Raw genomic sequence first — 13,045 nt, 5'->3', positions numbered from 1 at the left:
TTAACTTTATTTCATAAAAACTTGTATTTTCATCAAATAACGATAAAAACTAAATTATCTATTTTTTTAATCAAAATTTGATATGAAAATTAGTTGTCTAACGAAATTTCTTCCTCTTCATCATCACCTCCAATACAGCTAATCCTCTCATCAAAAGCAAGGTTGAATAGCTTGAAATAGTAGAGAAGGAGCCCGTGCATGAAGAAGCTTCACTTTGGTATGTGAATCTAGACCGATTTTACAGTTTTGAAGCTGACTTTCAATCATCAGCAACAAAACAAAACAAAAGGATAGAAGAGAATAGAATCCCACTTAACTCAGAATGCGAAAAGGAGGTTCTGCGGTCATACTCACATATGCACAATGAAATGGCATTTGTTCCATTCTATCTGATTACTGATTACGCGCCATGTAAAATCGGCACTTCTTCATTCTCAAAATCTGCCAATACCATCTTGGCATTCGGCAAGAGAAGAAGTTGATAGGATTGAATCATTTGCTGGTGGAATATGAACCCGATTTCAAGTCTCATTTATCAACTTCACTTGACCCACCCTCACTAAATTGAGATTTTGATTAATTGTATATCATTCATTTACATTGAAATAATTTGAATAATAATAAACAACTAGAATGTTGCTGCAAATATAACGTAATATTGTTTTAGCTTTTGTATGAAAAAATAAATCTTACCACTTCGAATCATCTAACCAACATTATGTTTTCTGACCATTTCTAATTGAAACGAAATGGAGAAAAAAAAAAGTATAAAACAAAACTACTGTCAAAATAAATCATGAGACAAGCGCAACCGCAACGCATTCCAAACCCATTAATCTCATACTTCTCTTTTCACTATCACAAAATTATTATATTACAAAGCAATTGTCCCCCTTTTGTGAATGATAGTACAAAAGATAGCTTGACCCCTTTCACCCAACATCACTAGAATGTCCCAAGTCCTACGCTCAAATTACTACTACATGTGACTTTCTGTTGGACAAGCTACGTCAATTCAGAACCAAACAAGAAAACCACCTCAAAAATCATTAGATAGTAGCACATGAATAATCAAAAGGTTTGATTCCAAAGTCAACAAAATAATGTAGAAACGTTCAGTAAAAGCAAACAAACAAGAACTTCGTCCAAGTAACTTGCAACCAACAAGAACAATTAGACGGCCAAAAAAGATGATTCCCAAAAACAAGCAAATAAATAAAAGCATTCAACCATAGCGAAACAAGTTGCTTATTCACATAAGACTAAGTATCCCAGAGCCAACCAAAGACATGATACTAAAAATATTCACGGGTAGCAGAGCAAAAGATGAGGCAAAAATACAACAGCGTTTGGGAGACCATAAAAAATCAGCCAAAACAGCCCCAAGTTGTAACAATTAATAAATGCTAAATAAGACAAATTTGGATTGTGTTTTTCATCTCCCTAGCATTACCGCAATATTATGTTTTACATTTGATGTCATTCAAAACATACATAAAAAAAAGGTGTGTTGGGATAAGAGGTTTGAGGGTCAGAGCAAGAGAATCTAATGGATTGATAACATCGTAATGAAGTGGATTTTTTTGGGGGGGTCTTTAAATGGAGTGTAATGGTTAGTCAAATAATTTCCTTCCTATCCTGTTTTTGTTAACACCTACCTTTTCTGTTCCTTCCAAATTTGTAGATTTTGATGGAAACCTTATTTTATCCAACAATGGGGTAATGAACCCACCCACTTGGACTCCATTTCACTCCTTTTGAATCTAATTCGACGCCACCCTCTTACCTCTCACCTATCCAAAAGGTATGCATGGAAGAGGGAGGGATATGTATTTAGGCTATGTTCCAAAGGAATGAAAGGATCAACAACAAATAATCTGTCATATATATATATATATAGTCCGTTTTGAAGTGTTCTTTGGGTGGTGGAATAACAAAAGAAAATGAAGAGGTCCCTGACTTAATCAAAGCTCTCAATTTTTTGTCCACCCAATATGGGGGGTTAAAAAGGAATATGAAATAGCTTCTGAAAAAATCCCTTCCCTTCCTTCAGTAAACAATCAAACAAGAAGGTTACAAATATCTCTCATTACCATTCCTTATCTTTCAGTCCTATTTCATCATTACTCACGTTACTTCCATTGTTTCTAAATCTTCTAAAGATATGTTTAAATTTTCCTACAAACAAATTTGCAGGGTGTTACAAAGAAAAACATAGAGATAACGAGTCACCATCAAAAACAAATACTTTTCAAAGGAACAGAAGCTAACTGAGCAGAAAAAAGAGAAAGCACTTCAAATGAACTGTCTCACCACAGCAACCACGCAGAGTATTATGCACATAGGAACATAGAATGAAATAAGATACTTCAAAGGAACATAGAATGAAATAAGATACTTCAAATTGTAAGGTAAACACCTTGTCATTTACTAAAAACTAAGGAAAATTTGAATAAATAGTTCTACAGAAAAACCACATAAGTACTACATTCAAATTCTACGCCAGATCACGTAAGCTTTCACTAACATTAATCACATATGGAACCATAACACATAGAAGCAGATGTAGTGAAGCAGCAACAAATTTACAGCAGTCCATGTAACCAAAACCAAGTATTAGTGTCTGCATGCACGAAATCAGCACAACCATTTAAAGCATTAGCGCCCAAGAAGCCATCACAAACCTGAATGAAACACCTATTCAAAACTCAAATCAATGATTAACATGTTTGGAAAATTTTAACTTAAGTCATTTTCATAACTGAAACGTAAAACAGAACCAACAGATAAACAAACTTGATTCAACATCAATTATGACAGGATATTACACCCAAAGAAATGCAAATTGGTAACATGGCAAAAGCCACTCAAAGATTGAATAATACATACATATTTAAAAAATGTGAAAAAATGCAAAACAGCAAGGAGGGAATTGTCATTCCGATTACAAACTCAAAACATAGATTCTTTGTTTAGAGGGGAAAAAAAGGGTCAGACAGCAAGAAAATGAAGATTGCAGCAAAACTCGCAAACGAATGATTAGCAAATAACCGAGACCCAAGACTTTTTCAGAAGAGCACTGAATCAAAATAAAGACATAAATCACATTTTTGAACCACTACAACTACACGCACAGAGAACCAACCAGCCAAGAAAAGTAAGCAGAAGCAATACACACCACCTACAACTATAAATTAAAACCAAACACCACAATTTACCTCACTCAGTAATAGGGCGGCACGCCTTGGTACATTCCTCCAGGAGGGGCAGGTCTTGGCATCGGAACAGGCTGCGGCTGCTGTGACGGAATTGCAGACGAGGGTAAACCACCATAATGGGAGCCATCCATAAACCCACCAGAGGGTACTCCACCGGACGTAGGAGGCAACCTCGCGCCATACTCGCCGGAAACCGGTCCGCCATACTGCGAATTCCCATAACCGCCCCCACCAACCGTAGCCCCATACCCACCAACACCAGCAGCAGCAGCTGGAACATGGTTCCCATACGACGGCACCGAAGGCTGCATCCCATATCCGTTGCCATGCCCACCACCGCCAGCATATCCACCGTACTGAGAAATCAGCATAGGAGCATTGTAAGAAGGTTGCTGTTGCTGTTGCTGTTGCTGCTGAGCATGCATACCATCCCCTGCAAAACCAGAAGCAGGATTCTGCGGCTTCGCTTTCTTGTTATCCACAGCCAACTTGCAGAACACTTGGTGGCCATCAATTGTCTTCGTTGGCTCTGCCAAACAAGCCCTAGCACCTTCTTCAGTCTTGTACACGAAGAACGCAAACCCTCTTGATTTACCGCTACTCTTATCAAACCCTAAAGGACCTTCTTCTACCTCACCGTATGCAAGAAAGTGGCTCAAGAGCCTCTCCGATGGGATTTCGAATGGGACGTTACCTACAAACACCTTCCGTGCGGCTACGTCGGTAGCTGAGGCGGCGCCGGGTCCGCCGGAGGCGGCAAGCTGCGTGACGGTCATGCGGCCGTCGATTTTCTTGCTGGGATCCTTGAGGGCGAGGACAGCGCCGTCGACGTGGGAGAAGGTGACGAAGCCGTAGCCCTTGGATTTTCCGGTGTTCTTGTCGAAGATGACGATGGCTTCGTCTAGGTCGCCGTAGGCGGAGAAGATGGCGCGGATAGTGTCCGTGGTGGTGTCGGCGGCGAGGCCGCGGACGAATAGCTTTCGGAGTGTGGAGTCGCGGTCGGCGACGGAGCGGACAGAGTCGAGGACATCGGGGTGGCGGAGGGACGCTGACTGGAGGAGGTCGATGAGCTGCTCCTGCGTGAAGGGTTGCAGGATCTTGCGGATGTCGTCTGCGGAGAGGGAGGTGGAAGGGGGAGGTTGTTGTGAAGGCGAGGAATCAGCGTCCCCGTTCTGTTCCGTTTTACGCTTCTTGGAGAGATCCATGGCGAGAGTATTTGGGAACTAGGGATTTCAGATATTGGAAGTGTAACCTGCGAAGCGAGGCTGGTAGAAAGACAGAGAAGCACGAGAGGCAGGATAGCGAGATAGATAGAAACCCTGCAAAAGGGTTACGCACTTAGCTTCTCTTTTATTTCATCGGTTACACTATTTATTTAGAGTTTTTAAAAAGAAAAGAAATAACTGGTTATTTTTGTGGTGTGGCAAGTTACAAATCTAAAGCAAATTTATTTATTTATTTAATATGCAACTCATCTTTATTGGATTCTACTCTTCCCTTGTTTTTTAGTATTTTTCATGTATAATAATAATAATAATAAGTATATTTTTTTTATCCTCAAAATAATAAGGGTATTTTTTTATTTGGAATTAAAAAAGTTTGGTTTACAAATTTTTATTTCTAAAATACCTTTTATTATTTGGGTGAGTTTTTAAAAAAAAAATTTTTTTCGAATTATTTTTTTTAAAAGATTTTATGAGAAAGTGAAAGTAATTTATGTTTGGATATCTCATGTAAAACGATTTTTTTATTTATCAATTATGATAAAAAATATTTTTTTAAAGAAAAAAATCTTTTAAAAAAAGATATAAATTACAGCTCCTCAAAAAAGATATTATTTTTTTATTTTTTCTAGTGCTTTTACTTTTATTTTTATTACTAAAAATTTGCCAAACACGTTAAAAAATAAAAAAATATATCTTTTTCAACGAAAAAATTTTTTTTTTATCAAGATAATGCGCCCAAACAAGCACATAATATCAAATCTAATATCTCTTAGTGTTTATTTGAGTGTCATTATCTTAATAAAAAAGATATTTTTTCAATGAAAAAAATCCTTTTTTTTCTAATTTGTTTGGCAAATTTCTAGTAATAAAAGTAAAAGCATTAGAAAAATCAAAAGAATACTTTTTTTTGAAAAGTTATAATTTATATCTTTTTTTAAAAGATCTTTTTTTCTTAAAAAAAATATTTTTTGCATAATAAATAAATAAATAAAATATTTTTATATTATTATATCTAAACATAATTGATAAATAAAAAGATCTTTCTGCATTAGATATCTAAACATAAAATTACTTTTACTTTTTCATAAGATCTTTTAAAAAAAATAACTCAAAAAATTTTTTTTTTCTTAAAAGCACCCAAACAAACCCTCGGAAAAAATATAAAATACTTATCATCGTAATTCAAATTTTTTATATGGAGCCGGTGAAGGAGTTTTGCAGCGTTATGGGAGTTTGGGGTGTTTCACCGAGATGTGACGGCGTTGTCGAAGAAATCGGTGGCACCGATGAGGGGACGGAAATCAGTGGGTCCGATTTCAGGGCGTAGAAGGTGCACAAATCGGTGGTACCAATTGGTGACCCCTTGCCACGCGTCGCGCATGCACCTGGTTTCTGGGTGGCCCGTGACTCTATCCGTGTTTCACTCCTCAAAACCCGTTTTTCACTATCTCTTTCACCCTCCCAACACTATTTCTTTCGCTCTCACACAAACTATCCCTTTCTGCTTACTCTCAACCCCACCATTTCACCATTGTTGGACCACAACAATCTTGGTGAAAAATTTGAATAAAAATGCTAAGAAGACAAAAAATTAAGGAAGTAAATTAACCAGAGCTTCATATTGTTAATTATCTTGGACATCCAAATTATGTAAGTTTTTATTTTTTAATAATCTGATTTAATGATAATAATAGTGATAATTTTAGATTTTATTAGCAATATATATTATAATGGCACTAAGTAGAGATTAAGCATGTATGTATGTATGATTTTATTATTAGGTGGTTAGAAATAGAAATTAAAATAGGAATAAACCTTGTATGTATGTATGTATGAATGATATGGTTAGTTAGTAAATTGTATCAGTGAAGGTGAACTGGATTTTTTTTTATGCATATTAATTAAAATAAAATGAAAAAATGAATGACACATGTAAAAAATTAATGAATGAAAGAGAAAAAAAATGAAATCTATACATATTAGATTGGAATAGGTGGATATTGATATATTGTTGTTGTTATTATCAGTATTAGTAATTGAGTTTAATTAATTATTATGATTAATAATAAAAATTGAATTAATTATTTTATTTATGATCATTAACAATTGAATTTTAATTCAGTAAAATTTAGATAATAAATTAGTAATAACTAAACTTAGATTTTATGCTGTATTAAATAATAATAATAATAATAATAATAATAATAATAATAATAATAATAATAATAATAATAATAATAATAATAAGGGTAAAGTTTATTTTTTGTCCCTGAAGTTTGGCAAAAGTTTCAAAAATACCCTTAAGTTTTATTTTGTTTCAATTTTGTTCCAAAAGTTTTCGATTTGCATCAAATATACCCCCGACAGCTAAATTTTCAAAAAATTTAAGACCAATCTAACAATAATGCATGAAAATGATGCTTAATTTGCTTGTGTTGAGGGTTGTTCTTATGAAATTGTTGTTGAATTGGTCTTAAATTTTTTGAAAAATTAGCCGCTAAGGATATATTTGATGCAAATCGAAAACTTTTGGGACAAAATTAAAACAAAATAAAACTTAGGGATATTTTTGAAATTTTTGTCAAACTTCAGGGACAAAAAGTATACTTTACCCTAATAATAATATGTATGCTGTTTGAATAATAATAATAAAAAATTAGTATGCTGTTTTATATGAATAATAATAACAATAATAATAATAATAATAATAATAATAATATGTATGCTGTTTGAATAATAATAATAATAATAATAATAAATATAAATTAGTATGCTGTTTTATATGAATAATAATAATAATAAAATTAGTATGTATGCTGTTTGAATAATAATAATAATAATAATAATAATAATAATAATAATAATAATAATAATAATAATAATAAAAAATTAGTATGCTGTTTTATATGAAGAATAATAATAATAATAACAATAATAATAATAATAATAATAATAGAGACTGATTTATTGTGTAAGGTTAATTAATTTCTGTTATAAGGTAATGAATATGATTAAAGGATTTTTGTATAACAGATTTAATGTGTATGTTTGAAATACAATTATGCTGGGAATTAGTTATAATGGACATGTTAAGGATAATTGTGTTTTTGAATAATATAGTTATATTATACTTGTTCTTATAACGGAAATGTGATATTGTAGGCTTCAAGGATGTTGATGTGCAATCATTTACACCCGCCGGATCCATACAACTAAATTGTTGAGTCACAGTTACGCGAGACTGAATTTTATTATGTATCCCAAATTGGAGTTATTAAAGGTCAGTCAGCAATGATTAATGCTCTGATTGAGAGATAGTGGCGCGAGACTCACACTTTTCATTTTTCGGTTGGTGAGTGTGCCGTGACCTTGGAGGATGTGGCGGTAATTCTCGGTCCGCCGACAAATGATCTTCCGGTTACAGGTCCGACCATGAGTAGCTTTGAGGCATTGGAAGCCGAATGCTTGCACCAATTTGGAATTGCACCGAGGAAGACGGATTGTAGAGGGAGCTTTATAAAATTAAAGTGGTTTAGGGGTTTGAAAGATCGTATAGTGTTGAATGATGATGTGCACATGCAGATGTATGTAAAGTGTCACATAATGTTGTTATTTGGGACAATTCTGTTTGTAGATAAGTCGGGTGCAGCGGTGCACTGGAAATTTTTACCTTTGCTCCGGAACTTCGGTGGGATCATACAGTTTAGTTGGGGTTCGGCATGCTTGGCACACTTGTATAGATCATTGTGTAGGACAACTCGTGTCGACTGCAAGGAGATGGACGGTCCACTGACACTGTTGGTCACTTGGGCTTGGATCCGGCTACCATTTCTAGCGCCGATTCCCAGCAATCCCCGAGTGTTTCCAATTGCAAACAGGTAATTTTGATTAAAGTATGCATTGAAAGAATTGATAGAAATTGTATTTTGTTTAGGGTAAGATAAGTTAACTAATGGATTGTCCGTCGGCAGGTGGCATAACTGGGACCGTCAAAACTATGCCTACCAATATAAAACGCTTGCGCACTACAGGAGGTTGTTGGATGATCTACAAGAAGGACAGGTATTTTGTAAAATACAAGTACCTTATGTAACTTGTTAAGTGAATTAATTGTTGTGTAATCATCTGACTGGTAATAGAGTAGTTCATGATGAGAATGATAACTACCTAGTAGACTATCCAGAGGATGCGGATGAGGATGAGGATGAGAATGAGGATGACGATGCTGCTGACGAGGATCCAGCGCCTAGTGCAGGTAAAATAAACTGCTAGTAATGATTTAGGGCTTGATTATGAATTTTTATTAGTAGCTTCATGGTGAACTTGTATTTGTATTTGTATTTGTATTTGTATTACACAATGAACTTGTATTTGTATTTGTTGTGTTTTTATAGGTACGGCCACAAGTGAAAAAGATAAAGGTTACAACCTTAGAGCTGATCCTCCACGTTGGAGTGCAAATCGGTATACACTATCCGCTTTTAACAGGATTGCAAAGAAGTGCAAAAAGTTATACAAAGATATGAAGTGGGCACCGAAAAAGTGAAGTTGTAACTATTTAATTATTGAGAATGTTAATTAGGTTCTTACTACTATTTAAGAAATAATTTGTACTATTTACTTATTGAGTATCTTAACTAGGTAGTTATTGTTGACTATGTTAATTTGGTTATTAGTATTTACTTATTGAGTATGTTAACTAGGATGTTATTGTTGACTATGTTAATTTGGTTATTAGTATTTACTTATTGAGTATGTTAACTAGGTTGTTATTACTTTTTGCCTATCGAATATGTTAATTACGTTGTTATGACTATTTTTCTATCGAGTATGTTAATCAGGTTTGAAATGAATACAAGCACCAGTTGGTCAATTCAAATGTCAACGTTGTACATAAATGTAAATTCAAACGAAATGTAAAAAAAGGTAACTACTACTCTTCGGCTGGACCTGCACTCGGTCCACCATTTTGACGACATCTAGTGCGACTATGGCCCTCGGTATCACATTACTTGCATCGCCTCGGGCAACGCAACATACGAGTATCCATCTCATTCAAGAAGCGGGTCATCTTCGGCCGACCTTTGGCTACCCGTCTGAGAAACGGATTTCCAACGAATCTAGGTCCATGATAAGCAGGCCACGTTGCCGGATTTTCCAGTGGTCTAAACCTAGCCCTGTATACTCTTCGAACTTGGTCCATCTTGTAAACGTCATTAACGTACACTTGCCAATCCAACCTCTGATTTGCACAACACGCAAACACGTGTCGACACGGAATTCGGTCAACCTGGAATTCACCACAGTCGCACCGATGGTGGCATAGGTCAACTGCATACTCAACCCCACTAGGCATCTCGCGTACTTCGAAGACTTCATTTTCTCTATCAAAACAGCTAACCTGTATGTTACCTGATGCGCGTTGATTTGCATGCAGCTTGGTTGTCACCATCTCAGAGAACACAAGTCCAGCATTGATTCGGGCTTCAGCCTCGGCTCTTTTCCTAGTGAACAACTCATTCAGTCTGTAAAATGTAGCCTTAACAAGTGCAGTGACTGGGAGATTGCATGGACCCTTTAAGACGGAGTTGATACATTCCACAAGATTGGTGGTCATATGACCCCATCGGTAACCACCATCAAATGCCAAAGTATACTGCTCACGAGGGATCCGATCAAGCCAGTTGGTGTAAGCCTCACCCCGTTCCTTTAATCGTTCATAGCGTATCTGGTACTCCCTGGTCGTCCTCGAGTATCCTATGAAAAACATTCAGTCAACTATGAACACCATTCTATTTGATCGTACTTACAATAAATTCAAAGTTCATTCTATTCAAACTTACCAATGTTGACGATAAGCTTCTGCAAGTAAGGTGCCTTGAACTTCCTCAAGAAGTTGGACTCAATATGCCGGATACAAAACATATGGAAAGCTCTAGGAGGAGACCATGCCCCCATTACTTCATTCAATAGCTGACCTAATCGAATCGTGTCGATCAGAGATAAGTCCCACACCATCACGTGTCACCACATGTTGACGCAGGTTGCTCAGAAAAAAGTACCATGCATCAGAAGTCTCTCCCTCCACTATGGCAAATGCAATAGGCATGATGTTGTTATTACCATCTTGTGAGACTGCAACCAATAAACAACCCTTGTATTTTCCATACAAATGAGTCCCGTCCACCTGCACCACTGGCTTGCAGTGTCTGAAGGCCCTTATTACAGGGGTAATAACTCCAGAAGACTCTATGTAGAACACGTATATCAGGAACCAAATCATCCCCCTGGTAAGCAGGCATTGTTTCAAAGTGAACCACTGCTGATGGCTCTTTGTGGCACATGGCCTCAAACCATATGGGCAAAGCTTCATACGATGCTTTCCAACTTCCGAAAATTGATTCGACCGCCTGCTGTTTTGCTAACCAAGCCTTGCGATAACTGATGGTGTAGTTAAACTTTGACAGGACATCATCAATTACTGATTTCACCTTTATAGACGGGTCAACCTCTACCAACGGCTTTATTGCTTCTGCAATTGTCTTGGAATCCAGCTTCGAATGGTCTTGAGAAATAGTAGACCTGGTACAAGTGTGACTTCCATTGTACCTCCTTATCTCCCAACAGTACTTCTTCTGCATTTTGGTTACCCTGATCAACCAGTCACAACCATTCTCATATTCTGTACATTTGGCATAGAATGTCGTCGGTTCCGACTCATATACCCGATAGTCCACACCTCTCCGGATGGTATAATCTTTCATTGCCTTGATTATTGCCTCCCTTGAACTGAATTCCATCCCCACTGTGAACTCACCATCCGCCACAACAGGAGGCGCTGCATACATCAAAAGTAATAAATGCTTCATTATGTACTCAGTAAGAATTCTTTTATTACAACTCAATTAATAAACACACTTTACTATGTAAGATCGTTATAGTCTTATTTTTCGCTATTCCATCTACGTAAAGAACAACTAAATATCATTCACAACAAAGAACTATTAATTAATAAAAAAATCAAACGCTATGGTCACAAATGCCTAGTCACATATCACATACATTACTCATCCGACTTATTGATCTCCTACTTCAGAGTTTCACATAGCTACCTAGGTTTACGCACCTGCATTCATATATTGCGGAAACTCCGGTGCGTGCATAGCCTCCAAATCCAACGACCGCATGAAAGAAGGCTCCTGAAACGAATGCGAGTTTGCTAGTGCATTTGCAACTTCTGCCACATCTGCGTTCATGGCGCCGCCAGCTTCATCTTCGTCTTCACCTGGACCGACGATCTCATAGTTACTTTCAAATTCATCTTCGCTTTCACTATTATAATCTTTCAATTCAATGTTACGGTTCGCTTCAGATTTCTCAAACTCAATATATAACTCGATGCACGACATTTGGTGGTGATTTTCCATGTACATTGAAAACATTTCATGCATACTCGCTTCGTCCGTCACGTACTTGGTCTGAAATTGAACAAACCCACCAAACACAGGTAAAGGATACCTGTACAAAATACACGATACTCTCCTACATCTTTGAGAATCTATCTTCTCACAAATCACACCTTTCAACTTCTCAAATGACAATGTGAACGGAATAACAACATCTAATGAATTTTCACACACAAATTGAACTCCCTCATATGTTTGCAATAAGATCTGTCCGTAATAATAAATCTTCAATACAACTCTATCATCCATAACACTACACGTACTTGACTATTCTCAACCTCACGGAAATTTCTTTTACAAACATGAAGGAGAAGAATCAGAGAAGAGAAGAGAAGAGGATGAACATTAGCTGAGACCGGCGAAGAAGAAATGGGGCTTCTGTGAACTCACCATCCGCTTTTTGTATGCACTAACGGACAAATCGGACGGACCGACCACTGCACCCCCAAATCGGTGGGTCCGATTGGTGCATCCCGGATTAAAATAAAATTTTCTGCCTCCAGTAATCGGTCCCACTGATTACTGCACTCTTCAGCTAACGTCTTTTTCCACCCAGAAATCGGTGGCACCGATTTTATGCCCCTCAACCTCTTCCTCACACAAATCGGTAAATCACCCATAATAATCATATCCCAGCATAACTCACACCTCCAAATCATATAAAAAAAATCAGCCTCGTAATTCATGTCATATTTATTATAATTTTAGATATTAAAAAAATAAAAAGATAGAGTAATATACACAAAATATTATTAGCCATTCAGTCAACGCAAGAGTTTCCGAAGCCTATTAGTGAACTCCGTAATGTCTCTTACTTTAGGATTAAGCTTTGAAAATCCCTCTGGCTTGGCCATAAGTCCAGAAATCCATAACCCTTCATGTGTTCTTAGTACTTAGTAGGCCCCAGCATCCCGCTTTTTCTCTTCTCATAAGCTTCCTGAAAATTAACCTCCAATTCCACACCCACCAATATGTCATGATGAATTAATCCTTCCAATGATATTCAGAGAACCTTCCTATATCTTGTTGTATAAATTCAATTCTAGCCATTGATTCAGCTCAGTTCCAAAGAAGATCATTGTTGCGGTTCTTAGACAGTCCCTTATTCCCAAGGTTGCGAGAACCGGATCGGTTA

The 13,045-nt window shown here is 36.5% G+C and overlaps 3 protein-coding genes across 7 annotated transcripts; all 3 read right to left on the bottom strand.

Moving 5' to 3' along the window:
- Positions 1 to 821: 821 nt before the first annotated feature.
- On the bottom strand, positions 822 to 4,591 carry LOC107631169 (UBP1-associated protein 2C). Of its 5 annotated transcripts, none has more exons than XM_088508352.1 (2): positions 3,219 to 4,560; positions 822 to 1,005 (listed from the first exon to the last, which is right to left on the bottom strand). In XM_088508352.1, exon 1 carries the CDS (start codon positions 4,421 to 4,423, stop codon positions 3,224 to 3,226), a length of 1,200 nt encoding a protein of 399 aa, XP_088364478.1. In that variant the 5' UTR covers positions 4,424 to 4,560; the 3' UTR covers positions 822 to 1,005; positions 3,219 to 3,223. The 5 variants fall into 5 exon arrangements, with proteins under 5 accessions (XP_088364478.1, XP_020975180.1, XP_016190006.1 ...); XM_021119521.2 differs by lacking the exon at positions 822 to 1,005 and adding an exon at positions 1,860 to 2,178; XM_016334520.3 differs by lacking the exon at positions 822 to 1,005 and adding an exon at positions 2,405 to 2,697 and having other exon boundaries at positions 3,219 to 4,591.
- A 4,861-nt stretch (positions 4,592 to 9,452) lies between these two features.
- On the bottom strand, positions 9,453 to 10,369 carry LOC107633715 (uncharacterized). The gene is made up of 2 exons (XM_016337316.2): positions 10,288 to 10,369; positions 9,453 to 10,201 (listed from the first exon to the last, which is right to left on the bottom strand). The coding sequence occupies exons 1-2, from the start codon at positions 10,367 to 10,369 to the stop codon at positions 9,453 to 9,455; spliced, it is 831 nt and encodes a 276-aa protein (XP_016192802.2).
- Positions 10,370 to 10,406: 37 nt separating this feature from the next.
- LOC107633716 (uncharacterized) lies at positions 10,407 to 11,637 on the bottom strand. Its single transcript, XM_016337317.2, has 3 exons — positions 11,571 to 11,637; positions 10,632 to 11,282; positions 10,407 to 10,579 (listed from the first exon to the last, which is right to left on the bottom strand). Exons 1-3 carry the CDS (start codon positions 11,629 to 11,631, stop codon positions 10,407 to 10,409), a joined length of 885 nt encoding a protein of 294 aa, XP_016192803.2. The 5' UTR covers positions 11,632 to 11,637.
- Positions 11,638 to 13,045: the final 1,408 nt, after the last annotated feature.

Source organism: Arachis ipaensis, chromosome B3 (genome assembly GCF_059453495.1).
Source record: "Arachis ipaensis isolate K30076 ecotype BB chromosome B3, ASM5945349v1, whole genome shotgun sequence".
Classification (NCBI taxonomy): Eukaryota; Viridiplantae; Streptophyta; class Magnoliopsida; order Fabales; family Fabaceae; genus Arachis; species Arachis ipaensis.
This window is presented reverse-complemented; position numbering and strand designations above follow the sequence as displayed.

Coding starts and splice junctions, on each gene's coding strand:
- LOC107631169 (XM_016334520.3), bottom strand. CDS start 4,423: ATGGATCTCTCCAAGAAGCGTAAAACGGAACAGAACGGGGACGCTGAT.
- LOC107633715 (XM_016337316.2), bottom strand. CDS start 10,369: ATGTTTTGTATCCGGCATATTGAGTCCAACTTCTTGAGGAAGTTCAAG. Junction 10,202..10,287: donor GAAGCTTATCGTCAACATTG/GTAAGTTTGAAT, acceptor TGTTTTTCATAG/GATACTCGAGGACGACCAGG.
- LOC107633716 (XM_016337317.2), bottom strand. CDS start 11,631: ATGCGGTCGTTGGATTTGGAGGCTATGCACGCACCGGAGTTTCCGCAA. Junction 11,283..11,570: donor TCCGCAATATATGAATGCAG/GTGCGTAAACCT, acceptor TGATGTATGCAG/CGCCTCCTGTTGTGGCGGAT. Junction 10,580..10,631: donor ACTGCAAGCCAGTGGTGCAG/GTGGACGGGACT, acceptor TATTGGTTGCAG/TCTCACAAGATGGTAATAAC.